The 16,731-nt window shown below is 35.7% G+C and overlaps 1 protein-coding gene across 4 annotated transcripts in view; it reads left to right on the forward strand.

Moving 5' to 3' along the window:
• KIAA0825 (KIAA0825 ortholog) overlaps nt 1-16,731 on the forward strand; it is a 216,769-nt gene that overhangs the window by 81,076 nt on the left and 118,962 nt on the right. For all 4 annotated transcript variants that reach the window (XM_015849690.3, XM_015849691.3, XM_085527891.1 and 1 more), the window contains 2 exons: nt 5,184-5,294; nt 10,915-11,054. In XM_015849690.3, coding sequence (XP_015705176.2) covers nt 5,184-5,294; nt 10,915-11,054 — 251 coding nt within the window. The remainder of the gene's footprint in view (nt 1-5,183; nt 5,295-10,914; nt 11,055-16,731) is intronic.

Genomic DNA, 16,731 nt, shown 5'->3' on the forward strand with positions numbered 1-16,731 from the left:
CTTTGCACTTTTGCAGATGTTGTCCAAGTGTGCAGAGGTGCTTTAGGAAAGCCAAGTTGTTGTCCAAGTGTGCAGTGTGCTTAGGAAAGCCAAGGCATAGATGGAGCTGAACTTAGCAAGGAATGTGAATGATAACAAGAAGGGGTTTTACAGATACATAGGCAGGAAGAGGCAGGCCAAGGAGAGTGTTCCCACTCTGATAAAAGGTAACGGAGAGCTGGTTTCCTCGGACGTAGAAAAAGCTGAGGTACTCAATGAATGCTTTGCCTCAGTCTTCACAGGTGGTCAGGCTTCCCATGTCTGACAGGTCCATGAACCTCTATGTGAGGGTGTGGGAAGTAGATTCCATCCCAGTGTAGCAGTGGAACATGTCTGACACCTCATGCAATTGAATGTATTTAAGTAAGTCCATGGGGCTGGATGATATCCATCCTAGAGTTCTGAGAGAAATGGCTGATGTGGTTGCTGAGCTGCTCTCCATCATATTTGAAAAATCATGACTGTGTGGTAAAGTCCTCTCCTATGAGGAAAGGCTGAGAGAACTTGGCTTGTTTAGCTTGTGGAAGAGAAGGCTCCAAGGAGACCTCGTATTGGTCTTCCAATATTGGAAGGGGGAAGGGGGCATATAAACAGGAGGGGTACAACTGTTTATGAGGATGGATGGTGATAGAAGAATGGTATTAAACTGAGACAGGGAAGGTCTAGGTGGGAGAAAGTTTTTCACTCAGAGGGTGGTGACACACTGGAACAGGTTACCCAAGGAGGCTGTGGATGTCCCATCCCTGGAGGCATTCAAGGCCAGGCTGGATGTGGCTCTGGGCAGCCTGGTCTGGTGTTTGGTGACTCTGCACATAGCAGGGGGGTTGAAACAAGATGATCACTGTGGGCCTTTTCAACTTGGGCCAATCTGTGATTCCATGATACTTTATCATATAGATTTCATAATTACACATATAAGACTCAGTAATAAATTTGGTCAAAAATTTGACATGTGCAGGATGTAGCACCTTATTTAATTTCTACAAAGTTCTCTGCAAATTTCAAACAAACCTGACATGTTTTACTTAAGAATAATATTTTAAAAGTCACTTTTTATTACATATTTATGAAAATAACATTAAAACTGAAAGTACTAGAGAGATGATGCATTGTTTTTCTTTATGTTAGAAGGGATAGTTTATATGTACTCTGTATTCAGCAATTTTGTTTTCAAAACCCTGTGAGAGTTCTTATAAAAATAATTCTTTTATATTGTACGTTTCATTATAGACAATATTTTTCAGGTAGCCTAAGTCATGGTTGTATTTTAGATTAGAAACAAAAAAAACTTAAATAGAACTGATTCTGGCATATGCTTTGTCTTTCCTGTATCTCAAATTAGACCTTCTGCATCCTGCCGTTGCATAGAATGTCTTTTGTATGTGATAAGAGTGCTTAGACTTGCTCTTAAATTCACCCATGAATCTTCAGCCAGCAGATTTTAGCACTCACACTTTTTGCCACAAAAAGGGTCCTTCTTAATTATAATCAAAGAATCATGAATGGCATGGCTTGAGTGAGAACTTTAAAACCACCTCTTTCCAGCTCCATTACCATGGACACAGATTCCTCCTTCTAAATCAGGCTGATCAAAGCCCCATCCTACCCACAAGTGAACCCTTCAAGGAAGATCTGAAGATCAAAATCTCAACTGGGAGGAACCATTAACTCCCTTAAGTGTAGAGAGGCTTTGCAGAGAGTTACAGGCAAATGTAAGGGCTGGGCAATCACCAATTACACAAAGTTTTAAGAAGAGCAAGGGCTGGACTCTGCACCTGGTGCAGATCAACAGACTTGGGGACAAGAGGCAAAGCAGCCCTGCAGAAAGGAAACTACTGTGTGTTTTGGATGACAGCAAGTTGGACACAAGGCTGCAGTGCGCCCTGGAGCCCAAAGGGCCAACTGTACCCAGTGCTGCCACAGGGCGAGGGGAGGGGCTGCCCCATCTGCTCTGTGTTGTGCAGCCTCACCTCCAGCACTGTGTGCAGGTTGGCATCAAGCTATTAGAGAGCCTCCAAGGGAGGGCTACAAATATAGTGTAAGATCTGGAGGGCAAGGTATGTGAGGAGCAGGAATTAAATGCAAGCTTTCTTCTGCAGCAGATTGAGTTGCTCAAGTTGAAGAAGATTTATCTTTCTTGTGCTTTTTTAATATTCATTTGTCTTAGGAGATTGCATTCCTTCTGATTGTAAAGATCAAATAAAGCAAGGCAGATGCAGCTTTTTGTGGTTTTGTGTTACAAATTATTATATCTTATTTTCTCAACAAGAAATCAGGTCAATGATGCAGATTATGAAAGAGGAATGTAGAAGTTCTATTGGTAAAATTGCTATCTACTGGGTAAAAGTATCTGTCATTCAGTATAAAAACCTGAAATATTTATCTTGATTTTAATATGTGAATTACAGTTCATGAGGTTGTTTTTTTAGTCTTGTTTCTCCCTTATAAATAACTAAATTCTTCAAAGTATATGAGAAAATAGCATCAGAATACACCTTGTTGGCAATTCATTATTTTACACCCACTCTGAGGTTTGTAATATCATTTATCACCTTGACATACTCTACAGAAGAATAAAACAACTGTAACTTGGAAACTTGGTGTGGAATTAAATACTTTTACAGTTGCTATCCACTGCTCTGAGATTGTAGACAGCTTCTTTAACATATCTTGTAGTCAAAACAAATTTCCTAGTACCTATTATTATACTTCTGTCAGCAGAGTAGTTGAATTAAGCTGTCTGGCACAGGGCAGATTCTGCCTTCCTGGCAAGAACTGCATAGCCAGCAGTGGACACTAAGTATTGCTGGCATCAAGGATTGTTTTGTTATCACTAGACACTTCATGTTTTTAATAATATGTGAAGGTACTCTAAAATTTAAACAGTTTAAAGTATTTTCTCTGTGTCACTCTCAAATTCACAGAGGTATTGCTTTATGCCTCAGAATCTGCCCTGGGCTTGTCCTCAGGACTCAGCTAAGAAGCCATTCTTAATGAACTGTATTAGCTGAGAAGATTCTAAAACATTTCATGCAGTATCAGAAGACAAGTATCTGTCTTTTTTTCTTGTAGGAATGTCTTGTAGCTCTGTCATTTGCTATGTACAAGAAATATTTTGGAGGATAAGACACGATAACTTTATTTTCTTGAATATTCTTAGACAGTTGAAATTACTATCTTTAATTAGTCTTTTAATTTAATTTCAGTTTAAGTATTCAGTTTAAGTATTCCTTTTATCAGTATTATGATCTCTGATTTATTTTTAATCTTATTATTTTTTATTTTTAATCTTTAATGTTATTCTTGAATTCACAATCAGCAAAAATTTACTATATGCTAACCTTTCTGCTCTGGTATTGCTTACCTGAGATCATTTAAAATTCTACTTGCTATAACTGATCAGAAAAAGTAGTTTCCAAATAAATTACCCTATATTTTTCATTCATTCAGATGTCAGTGAAGAAATTCAGATAGTTTTATACACATCCTTCTTATTGAATAGGGTAATTTTATCTCTTCTTTCATCTGGGGTCCCGTAGGCAAGCCTTCACAGGCATTGTAACTGTACTTCTTAACTACTTACATGAAACTGTGAAAAAGAGTTAAAAAGCAATTTTAAATAATAAAACAACGAAAATCATATACTGTCAAAGCTGTTATGATATAGCACCCTATAAGAAAATAAAGTTTTTACATTTTAGCTGTAATCCTGAAGGTTGAAAAAAGAAGATGCCAAGGAGCATCCATTCATATCACTTATTTTATCCTAGTAGTTGCTACAGAGTTCTACAAATACTGTTTGTACTATTGTTACTCCTTATTCTTGTCTTGTTTTATACTTAAATCATAGAATCAATCAAGGTGACCTGCAAGATCACCCAGTCCAACAGCCCATCACCAACAGTTCTCACTAAACCGTGTTCTTCAACACAATGTCTGAACATCCCTTGAACACCTCCAGGGTCGGTGAATCCACCACCTCCCTGGGCAGCCCATTCCACTGCCTGACCACTCTTTCAGCAAAGTAGTATTTCCTAACATCCAACCTGAATCTCACCTGGAGCAACTTGAGGCTATTCCCTCTCATCCTATCACCAGCTACATGAGAGAAGAGGCCAGCCCCCAGCTCAATACAACGTCCCTTCAGGTAGTTACAGAGAGTGATAAGGTCTCCCCCGAGCCTCTTCTTCTTCCAGACTGAACAATCCCAGTTCCCTCAGCCAATCCCCATAAGATTTGTGCTCCAGACCTCACTCCAGCTTTGTTGTCCTTCTCTGGACACACTACAGGGTCTCAATGTCTTTCTTGTAGTGAGGGGCCCAAAACCGGACACAGTACTTGAGGTGTGGCCTCACCAGAGCTGAGTATAAAGTTAAAATTACTTCTGTGCTCCTGCTAGCAGCGCTATTTCTGATACAAGTCAGGATGTCATTGGTCTTCCAGGCCACCTGGGCACAATGCTGGTTCAGCCAAGCATTGGCCAACACCCCTGGGTCTGTTCCACATCTGGTTTTGTCCTCTCACACTCTTTATGTAAGAGCAGCAATGGAGTAGAATTGACATAAAACTAGCTTAACTAGTTTTCCAGCAGTCATTAAATTTGAAAACTGCAGATCTTTCAACACTATTCCATATCTTTTCAGAGAGTCAAGAAGTTGGAGATCCAAATCTTCTTGATTTTTTTTTCTGTCTATGTCAACTTGAATGCTATACAAAAGATAACCACTGTCATGTCAAAAGATATTTTACTTTTGTTTTTGAGATAATTATTGATAATATGATACTCATATTTTGCATAAAGAAAAGGGCAATAGAAGGGAATGACTGAAGAACAATTTGCTTATTCAGTGCATTTAAAATCATAGTTAGAACACCTGCTATATAAGAATAATTATGGGAAGAAAATTGTGCTTTGACTGTACTGGCTGTGATAGATGTTGAGACAAATAGTGAAAGCAAGTAAGATGAGAATGACATTTTTCACATAAGATCAGTAAGTTTGTAGATATGTATACGTGCACATATATTTAGTGCTAGTTATCTTAAAGGGTTCTGTCTTCTACTGATGAATATTTGCATTTATTGTTCCAAAGGGATTTTCAGTCTTCCATGTAATTCAGAAGAATTCATGTGTTTTTTTTCAGGACACTTATGAACAATTCTGGAGAACATCTTCCTCATGTTTTTTCTAAAGGCTTTTATCATCCATCACACTGGTTATTTTGCATACCATCGTCCAGTCCTTCCTTACTGAAGTGAGTATCAGAAGTTGGTTGTAAAGGTACTAACAGATATTCTGTGTTAATAAAATGCTTCCAAAAATATATATATATCTGAATTCATGTATAATTGATATTTTAATGAAACAACACAGAAGATTTTATTTTTTTTTTAGTTTATTGCAGATTTCCTTGTTTTTTGAAATTAAGAATCTGAGTGGTCTCGTTGAAAGCAGAGCACAGTATAGTTTTTTGCCCATGTGTTAATTATGTTTGATATTTGGATTATATTTAAGGTTTTTTTGCATAAAGAATATATAGCAGTATAATAACACAGGTGCAGTTCTCAAAGAATTATAATTAAAGGAGAGATAAAGAATGTATGTCAATTTGTGACTGCTAATTTAAAAAGGTCTGATATATAAAATATCAAATTGAAATGTATACTTCTTGATAGTAGTCGATATTTTGGGGGTGATTACTGCATGATTAGAGGAAAACGCTTACTTTCTTCTTCTGTGTCACAAGTTACATATGAGACATATGCTACCAGCTGTGCTGTCATTCCCTTTCTAATTTTGAACTTAAAGCACTCCCACACCAGTTTAGATCCTCTCCTAACCCCTTCACCTCCTCCTCCACTTCAAAAGTTATTTCCTGAGAGATTTTCACTTTCTGTTTTCATGAAAAGCTGCTTTTGTGAGTTGTGTTTCTGTTTTCTCAGGAAGTATTTTTATATTATAGAGAAATACGTTATCAAATGAAAGGTGACTTACTGAAGACCCATGTGCTGTCGATTTAATACTTCTTATCTTCTATCATCCCCACTGCAGTATTTACCCCATGCTATGCAACACATTCTGTTTTCTTTCCATAACCCTCTCCCCTAATTTCATGTCAGCGATACTACTGTCTCCTTTCCTCATGCCTCTGTTACCCACTGAACAAGATGCAATAGCTGGTGTGATTAAGTCAAAGTTGTATGACTGACTGACCCAAAGACCAGACAGGCTTTGATATTAACAGAGATTAACTGAATTCAAACTGTGTCCTTTCCTGCACTGAAAGTAGTAGTTAAAATTTTTCTAGGTCTTGAAAGATAATGTTTGTGGAATTTATACCTATTAATCAAATTTCAGTGAAATTAGCCAATGATTGTGTAATTCTTGCATAGGTAGAGAGAAAGGAGAAGGGAGGATGTAATGGAGAGATTTACATGATCACTTAAAAAGATATGTACTCTATTTCTGAGAATTAAAGACTCACTGTCATTTTTTTTTTTCATCCTCTAATCCAAAGCCAGTACTCAAAATTTAAATTCCATTTGTATTCTATGTATTTGTATCGTGAGTTTTGTAAGAAGACATTACAAGACATTACCCTCTGCTTCACAAAAGTATCTAAACAAAATGTAGGTACCATTTCACCCTATGAGATTTCTCTTTTTTGAGATGAGATTACAATTTTGAAGGTGCTTTTTAGGGCAGATTTATCATTAATACAGAGCAAAAAAGGATTCTAGACATATCCAGGGTTTGTGTATTTTCTCAGAATGGAAGGTGAGAAGACATACCTCTTTCTAACCCCCAAAGTGTCTTCTCTGTCAGTTTTATATGGGAAAGTGAGGAGTCCAAAAAGAAGTACATATCTGAGAATTTATAGTTAGTGTGTCAATGTGAAGACAGTCCATGTATGTAAACAGTCTTGGTGAACTACATTGGTGAAATATTTAGCATCACCTTTTAACAGTGCACCTTTCAGATGCTTACGGGGAAAAACAAAAAAAAAACAAAACAACAACAACAAAAAAAACAATGAAGTAATCTGAATGCTAAATAATTTTGAGTGATGTGTCCTGAGGTGCTATTTCTTACTGAATTTACACTGTATGCGGAAGATTTTTGCTTAAAATATTGCATTTAGAATATCAAAATCCATTATGTTTACATATTGCAGGAAACTACTAACTAGTGAATGTTGAATCGTCATAGTTTTCATAGAAACATAGAATCACCAAGGTTGGAAAAGACCTAAAAGATCAACCAGTCTAACTGTTCACCTATTACCAATAGCTCCCACTAAACACAACATCCAGTCTTTCCTTGAACACCCCCAGGGTCAGTGACTCCACACCTCCCTGAGCAGTCCATTCCAGTGCCTGATCACCCTTTTTGAGAAGTAATGCTTCCTAATGTCCAGCTTGAATCCCTGCTGTAGCTTGAAACCATTCCCTCTGGTTCTTTATGTTTAGTTTGCTTTATGTTCTTTCTACTTTTAAGTAGAAGTATTCAATGTGCAGAAAAAAATTGAAAACAGAGGCTACTGTGTACCTCGTAGCTATGGGCTCCTAAGTTTTTATTGAATTCCATAGACTCCAGCCTTGCACCAAATTATTTGCCCTTTCTAGGCTTGTTATTTCAGGACAAAGTTCTACTAGTTTTTGAAATAATTCTGTTTACAAATTCACTATTTAACCATTTTTTTTCTACATTAGTTTACATGTACTAGTATGGAAACAGTCTTTTGTTTAATCTATTTGACTTTTTTCTTTAATGGGAAGTTGAGTTAACCTTTGTTTGCCTTATGAAATATTGATCTTAAGGTATTCTTTTTTCATCTTGTATACTAAGATGATATACTTGATTATCAAACTAAATGATTACTGATTGATTATCATTTATATTACAGTTCATTTAGTGGTAATTATAATTCATTCTTTGCTTCATTTGGGGCTTATAATCATATCATTTGCAAATGAGAGTCCTATGTTTTTTTCTACTGTACAAAACTGAACATTTCTATGTGATATTTATATGTACTTCACCTTTTGTCACTTTTTTTGAGGCTAGTCTTATTTTCACTAGTACTGAGCTACGAAGATGGGAGAACATATGCCTCTCCATATGCGCGTTACAAAACTTCTCAGTGCATTTATTGGTGCTAGCTTCATGACTGTAGAGAATGTCTGCTATATTTTATTTTTCCTCCAAGTGAGTCACACCATTGTACATTTCAATTTGCAAAAAGCTTGTAGAGCCAAGAATGGGTGTATATTACAACATGATAACTTCCCATCTGGTCAATGACAGACGAGTTTTATTTCAACTCAAATATTCTAAAAATGGCATTTATTTCTGAATTCATTTAAAATATTATCTATCATTAATCTAATTGACCAAAGCTGTTCCTTTTCAAAATATAAATTTTGAAGGCAATAACTGACCTTACTATATTTCACGCCACTACATTCAAGGAAGAAAACAAACAAAATTAAACTGGGCCATATGATTTAATTTAATTTCTGAAAGGCTGAGTTTAGTTTCAGTAGAACACTAAAATTGATATGAATAGTTTGAATTTAAATTGTGGTTACAAACAACAATGTAGTTCTTAAAATGCAGTAGAGTATATATACATATAACTAATCTTGAACATGCAGACAATAATGCTTCTAAGAATGCAAACCCTGAAGTTCGAATACATTATGTGTTTTAAATATGAATAAGATGTTTTGGCTGCAAGTTCTATCACGATTTAAATGCGTAAGTGTACATAATTTTGGTAAATATTATTAGAATCCAATACATGCTTATGTGCAAAAATATCATTGTCAAACCAGTACTGCATTATCAAGGATTATATCCAATGTACCAGATGAACATTGTAAAAAAGATGTACATGAGTTTTATGCTATGTATATTGCTCATCTACTCATATGGGTCAGATTTACTGTTAAAATCCCAAATGCCAATCTGTGTAAGATCATCCTTTACTTAAATGATTATTTCATTGTTAACTATGAAGTTTTAGTATAACAGTGTGATATACAGATCCTGCTGCAAAGAGTTTTTTGTGGATTTATGGTTCTCTTAGATTGCCTCAAGGTTTACTTGCAGGATCTGTGAGTTTACACTGTATATGTAAGATTTTCTTTCTTGAAATATTGCATTTAGAATATCAACAAGACACATTTCCATCAATAGAAACATAGACGTGACAGACTAAACCTGTTAAATATGTTAACTGGCATTTTCTTTTCCAGGTCTTGTAGAATTAGCTATATATGTCTATACAGTAACCATGAATGAACAGTGGAGCTTTGCGGGATCATCTATGCTTTTTCAAGCTGAGTTGTGTGATGGCAAACTTGTCCTGATCAGATGGTCACAGAAGTGTGAAATATAAAATAGCCACATTAACCCGTTTTAGTTTTATCCAAATAGCTGCATTCAAATGGTACATAGTGTACATGTCCAGATAGATATTAAATATTAATATTAATATTTTCTAACAGACGTAGCTCCTAAGAAAGAAACATAGTGTTGAAGGTGTTGTGTATGTACTGGCAGATAATGTTTATGCATACATAGTTTATGCACTGAGGCATATGTAGTTTTTACACTGGTGTGTGTAAAATTTATGTGCATAAGTGCTTACATATGCAGTGCATAAACTTTCAAAGTTAGCAACTATTGTTGTATAAACTTACAACCAAAATGAATAAATAGGATAGCTAAACATCAATCAGAATTAAATTTTTAAAACCTTACAAATCTTATAGAAATGTAAAAGTCATTTATGTGTCAGCTAATAAGGGGGGGGGGAAGGGGCTTTCTTGGAAAATTTAATCACAACACAATTTTGAAAAATTCTTTTTAAAAATGTCTGACAACATAGAATAGCAAGTGCAATAATCTAAGGGACTGACAGTCTCCACTTTGTCATCAGCAACAAATTTTCCCTGTTGAGTTACTTAACCCATGGTTCTCACACAAATGAGCAAAAGAGCATTTGAGAAGATGACGATCCTCTGCGAGGGTGTGTGTCTCAGATGCACTGCTCTTTCTGAGGCAGAGCAGCCAGGAGGGGGAAGTAGAAACTCTGGTCCCAAGGAAACTGCTTACTGAGCTTGGAAAGCACTGGATGAAAGTGAAAGACAAATCCATGATAATTTTAATTACTCTGGTTTGAGACTGATGGTTGGTGTCGGGACTTCAGCTGAGGCCAGAAGAATCCCTGGGATATTTGTTTGGATACCTAAACTTTTGGAGAATGCTGGAGAGCAAATAGGAAAGTACAGTCTCCTAAAAAGCTAATGCATGCTTGCTCACATCCCTGTGCTGGCAAAGAAGTAATCCAGCCAATCTACTATTTCAGGTGTATTTTATTATGTCTAGGAATTGGTCAGTGTAGAGCAGAATCTTGCAGACCCTTTGAGCATTCTCTCTGTTTTTTAATTAACAGATTCATATCCTTAATTTAGGAGCAATAAACAATTAACTTTGTAGTAAATTAAAAAATAAATAGCCTTGGATTTATTCAAGCACAAAAAAAAAATAATAATAAAAAAAATAAAAAGTCTTTTTTGCCTAGTGGAACGGGGCTATACATGTTTCCATGAAAGAGATAAGTGAAGTTCCTTTATATCAGTTATAGCTTTGGCAGACTACCAAATGTTAATTTGCTTTTAGCTAGTTGAGATTAAATGTAATTCCTTCCCTGAGCTGCCTTAAAGTAAGCAATCATGAAAGCATTTTCAGACTAATCTGGGAGGAATTGACATTTAAGGGAGTTAGCATTACATCTGCACTTTAAGGATATTAATTTCATAGATAAATTAACTACATTATGCTGTTTTTATCTTGCATTTTGAAAGGAGTCCATCAGCCAGAGAAATGGCAGCCCAGGGTCAGCTGAAACTGCTCTTATCCCAGCCATACTGTAATTTGAACTTGCTCTTGGAAACCTTGCTATATCACGATTGTCTCTTGGTGAGAATTTTACTGAAAAGTTCAAGTAAGTACTTATGCTGTTGATCTTTACAAGAATATCACTGAGAAACACAAATTCATTTTTAACTACTTAAATATTTTGGGATACTAGTTATCAGTTGGACAGTTCTTGAGGAAATAAAGATTGCTTTTGCATTGCTTTTTTAATGAAATTTTGTTTCGGTCAATTTGAGTACTCATAGCTTCAAAGCAGACTGCAATTTGATAAACTGATATCATGAATACCAGGGAGTCTAAATGAATTTGAACTTAACAAAGCATTGGTACCACAACTGTTTTATGGAGATTTTTAAAGTTAAGGATTAATATTCTGAAAAATCACCTTCAAAATTATTTTTCTACAGAGAAAAGCCTAGAGGTTTTGTTTGTGCTATATGTTTGTTGCTTTAGGCATTATAGCAGTACATTTCTGACCTTCCTAATGTTAACACTATCATTAATGTTGTTATAAAGTAGGACAAAGAAAATAATTGTTCTGTAAGAGTTTCTTTTTATTTCTACTAATATTGTTTGAAGCATAAAACTTTATCACATCTTTCCTCTTAATAGCTTTTACATCAAATGATCAGATCATTGAAGTTAGTGGACAAAATTCTGCATCAGTAATGAATTAGTCTGTATCACTTTCACTCTTTCTTTAGCAAAATAATTCTCCTTACATATTAAACTCTCAGGTCACATAATAATAGGTAACAATTTAATTATTTTGTTTTAAGGCAGTCTAACATTTGTCAGGGATACAACATCATTTCCAATTAGGTAATGCATGTTATTAAGAGTTACACTGCATTCACTTGCCCATTCAAGTAACTGTCATATTTTACAAAGACTGACATTTTTTTTTTATCAGAATCATATTCTTACCCTACTGTTATACAGTACTGAATTTCACTGCCTGCTTAAATTAGAATGTTCAAGTGACAGAATGGGTTTTCATCTACTGACTGGCCAACTTTATGAGCTTCAGGGAAATCTATGTTTCTGTGAGTTAGAAAATGTGCCATTTACACAGTCTTTATTAACATAATTTCAGTATTGATATGATGAAAATTTCAATTTAGATTAAGTTGAAACCTGCAATCATCCATATCATCTAAATTAATTTCAATAAGGTTAATTATATAATGTTAAAATGATTATAGTTTTTACTCCTTCTCCTATGCAACAGCTTAACTGGTACTAGATAAGCTAAAATTTTTGACCTGTTATGTAATACAAGAAAAGCCAGTCTAATAAACTATACTTAGGTACTTGTAATGGCAATATAAGATTCTTTTGTTCTATAGGATAAAAGGCTTTCAGAATTATGTACTCATCAACAGTAAAATGTTGCAGTGCTTAACATTATGCACAGAAACATTAAAAAATCAGTATTTAATAGCTTTTGAATGTCTTGCTGTGCTGGTAATCCAACTCCATGATCTTTATCTTTATTATTTTTTGGAATGGAATGGCATTTTCACTTTCTTTTCCTAGGCTCAGGAATAACATTTTCTTTGTTATAGAAGGGAGTATCACTGAGATTTACAAAGTTCTCTCAGTAGAAGTGGTGTTTTAGGGAATGCACGCATACAACATTTAATGTTGATGGTATAAGTAGATTATTGCATTTGTTGAAGCCACTGAAACTGTGTATGCAAACATAAGCTGCTTTAATTATGTTGGTCCAGAACATCAGGAACATCAGAGGTGTATGTTGATGGTATACCAGTAGGGGTTGAACCTTCCCACCAGTGTTTGATTACATGTTGTTGCCGTGTGACAGATGGCAGCAGAGGGACAGTCTGACAGAATGGTGTTTGACATGGAAGTGTGTATGAAGCAAAGGTGTGTCACTGAATTCCTCTATTTGGAAAAAAATGACATCCATTCACATGTGCTGTACATTGGTGGAGACCAAACAGTGTCAGTGAGCACTGTGAGGTGTTGAGTGGTGCAGTTCAGCAGTGGTATCAGCTATGTGAAAGACAGGCTACAGTCTGGATGGCCATTCACAGCTGTCATGCTACAACATGAATAATGTCACCGTCGCTCATCTGCACAAGTTGGTGGATTATGACAAGGGAGCTTTGTATAGATCTGAATATCAGCTTCAGTGCACTGGAAATGATGGAGGCAACAGTGGAAATCACAGTTTATACCAGGCAATGCTCACACAGGAGAAAGAACACCTTATGAAGTTTGTCTGGACCTACCAATTCAAGGCTGAAGATGACAGTTTCCTGGATTGAGAATGTGGTGTCACTACTACAAGTCAAAGTCAAAACTGCAGTCCACAGAGTCGTGACGTGAGTTCCTCATCGAAGAAAATGTTCAAGATTCAGCCTTTAGCAAGTAAAATGATGTACATTGTCTTTTGGCATAGGAATGGGGAGGTCCTTCTGGATTTACTGAAACCCAGTCAAACCATCAACTCTGACCACTGTATCATGACCCTGACTAAGCTAAAGTCTAGAACTTCCAGAATCAGGCCAGAGAAGACAGCCTTTCTCTTGCAACACAATAATGCCAGGGCATCATACCAGTTTGAAGACCATGGAGCACAATGGCAATCTGGGCTGGACTCTTCTACCACACCTGCTATATTGGCTAGATTTGGCACCTTCTGGCTTCTGTCTGTTCATGCTGAAGGACTGGTGGACCGCAGTCCAGAGGTGGACAATGGTTGCCATCATAGCAGCTGTGAAACAGTGGTTCAGATTATCTGGTGCAGATTTTTACAAGCCTGACATGCAGGCTCTTGCTCATTACAGTCCAAAATGCAGATCTGGAGGTGGTGACTTTGTTGAAAAATAGTGTTTTCCAGCAAAGAATTTGCTCTGTCACATAGTGTTATTGTGCCCTTTGTTGTATTTTCTGTGGGAATAAATAGGAAGCATGACCTTCAGAGCAACATACTTAAAATAGTCTTAAAAGCAGTATACTCCTCAAATGTAAAATTACCACATCAAACATAGGCAAAGTGATAAGTCGGGGTACCCAAAATTGAGCCACTTATTTGCATCCAGTGATTATGATCATTAGGGAGAGAGGACCTTTACAAAAGTAGCTGAAAAACTGGACTTGGATACTGGACCTCTATTACTTAAACTAGAGGTCTAAATAACCTAGTTGTGTTTCTTTTCAGTTAATTACAATAAAATATGTACTCAGAATTGTTTTTTATAGATACAACAGTTGGCATTTATTAAGATGTACTATTGACTGACTTAAGGGTCTGTGGGTCTTTGCTATGCCTCTGTGTGGAGAAACAATGAATAAAGGGTATTGTTATGGTTTTCTGACAAAGCAAACAGTTTTGCAAATTTCCTAAGGGATTTTTTTTACCAGAATTGCTCTACCACCCATTGAGATGAAACAGAAATTGATTATTTTGACAAGAAATAAATAATAGAGGAATAAAGAAAATAATGCATGCATAATATGAGTTACTGAATCCAGAAGATACTGATATGAAAAAGGGAAAGGTGAAAGTAAACTGAACATTTCTGCTAGACTGCCCTAAAGACACAGCATGACATTTGGGGGTTGGACTCCATGATCTCTGTAGGACCCTTCCAACCCCTACAATTGTGTGATCCTGTGATTCTGTGATGCCAGCAGAACAGTCTTTGACTTCTCACTTGAGAGTCTTTATTGCCAGGAGCCAGGAGTTATTCTTCAGGAAGTAAAGCGAAAAAAGCAATAGTCGTATCAAGTTTCACTGGCCAAGTACAGAAGTAATGGCAATGGGAAACTGCTTTCTCAGTAAGGCAAGGCCACTGGTAGTTTTACCTATTGTTTTTGGCTTGCTTAATGAATTACTGAAAAGGCAAACAGAAGTTGTTCTTGTATAGTCTACAATTAAAACTAGATGATATTCTGACCCCAAATAGTAACTGATAGTGGCATTTGAAAATACTCAATAATCAGTTAAGGCTGCAAATATGAAAATGGACACAAAGAAATGTGAGTTGCTTCAAAATGAGATAATTTAACTTATGCACACAAATGGGGCAGGGGGGGAGCATTTCCACTGAGAAAATAAAATTATGCAGCACAATATCAATCAACTTCTTAGGTACTAATAAATATGAAGAGTTTTCATAGGCTGAGTTTTTATGAACCAGTTGCTATGAAGAGAGAAGACTTGATAATATATGTGTGGAATTTGAGTTTTCCCACTCCAATTACTGAATGCCCTTTGTGATGTAGTTCTTCAACTGCCACAATACGTGTTGCAGCATTTTACTGTGGAGTTCACTGTTTTTTTTTCAGAGTTGCTCTAGGTGAGTAAAAGGTGATAAATTCATCAACTGACCTCACAAATCAGAACTTTTATTAAAATAGCAAGTGGTTATAAGTGTACACTCTTACATGAACTGTTGTTTCCATAAAGAATTCTTTGGCATTGGCTAAATCTGAAACTTCTGATTCAAGCATTTAAAAATAGTTATTTTTATACTTAAAATAGTCAAAATATACTGAGAGATGGAAATAAAATAATGGTGTCATGGTTCCACCACACATAGTTTTGGAGAAAGTTAGCTGTGCAGGTTTTTTGCAAAACTTTGAGAATAGCATGAAATACTGTCCTCATTAGAAGTGCACAGTATGTTTCTTAGAGGAACTGATATACTTGTGCAGAGATAGACCAGTGCTCCAAATATTTCTGGACTATTCAGTATGAGTTAAATGCAGTCCTGGCAAGAATAGACTACATCCACCTCAAAATTTACTTATCTTCATCGTGATTGCAAACCATATCATGCCAGCCTAACATCAGAAGATTACAAAATTATTTTGAAAGGGTCATCTCCTTAAAATACCTGTCTGGGCAGTAAACTTTGGTAAATACTTTACTTGAATAAACAATGTGGTAAAAAAAAAGAAAGTTCAGGAATAAAGTAGTTGTAGCTGAAATATCAATGGAAAAAGGATCTTAATCAAACATTCTATTTATTTTTCTGATTTCCAGGAAAAAAAATTTAAAGGAAAAAATAAAGAGATTTTAGGAAGTTTTTGAAGTATAAAGTAGGAATATCCCTTTGGATGCTAATAGAGCCCTTGTCAAAAGTCACACATCTTCTCATGATAAAATATGGAAGTAATATTTTTTAAAAAGGAAATGCTGATTGAAGTGCGTGTGTCGCTTAATGTTTAGCCTCAGAATGGTTTCACAGTCTTTTCTTAAAAGAACAAGTTATACACTCATTATAAGAAGGTACATGCATAAAAATCCCACAGAATTATGTTGTACTTCTTTTTATTTTCCAGAATTCATCGATATCACCAAGTTCATTAGAAAACCTTAAGTGGTTCTACCTTGAAATTTTCATGTACCGCCACCATTAAAGAAATTTGATTTTAACATCAAGTCACAAACCTCTTTAAACAAAGCAATTTTCCATCTTATTTTCCAAGAACAGTTTTCATAGTGTCTAAAATCTCACCAAACTTTCCTTCCTGGAGTTTGATTAAATTAATTAAAATACTATGTTTACTATTACAATGAAAATTTAACTAATTTGATTCAAATTTTCACCTCACTATATGAATTTGAATCGTTTTCCTTCTTTTTTTGTTTTGTTTTTGTTTTGTTTTGTTTTGTTTTTTTAACTGCTTTTTCTGCTTTCCTGATTGCCTACATTGAGTAAATTAGTGGGGTCCATTTGACTCTTCACTCAGGAGCAGCTGGCATT

The sequence above is a fragment of the Coturnix japonica genome, chromosome Z (assembly GCF_054131305.1).
Source record: "Coturnix japonica strain WE chromosome Z, WE-NBRP24, whole genome shotgun sequence".
Taxonomy (NCBI): Eukaryota; Metazoa; Chordata; class Aves; order Galliformes; family Phasianidae; genus Coturnix; species Coturnix japonica.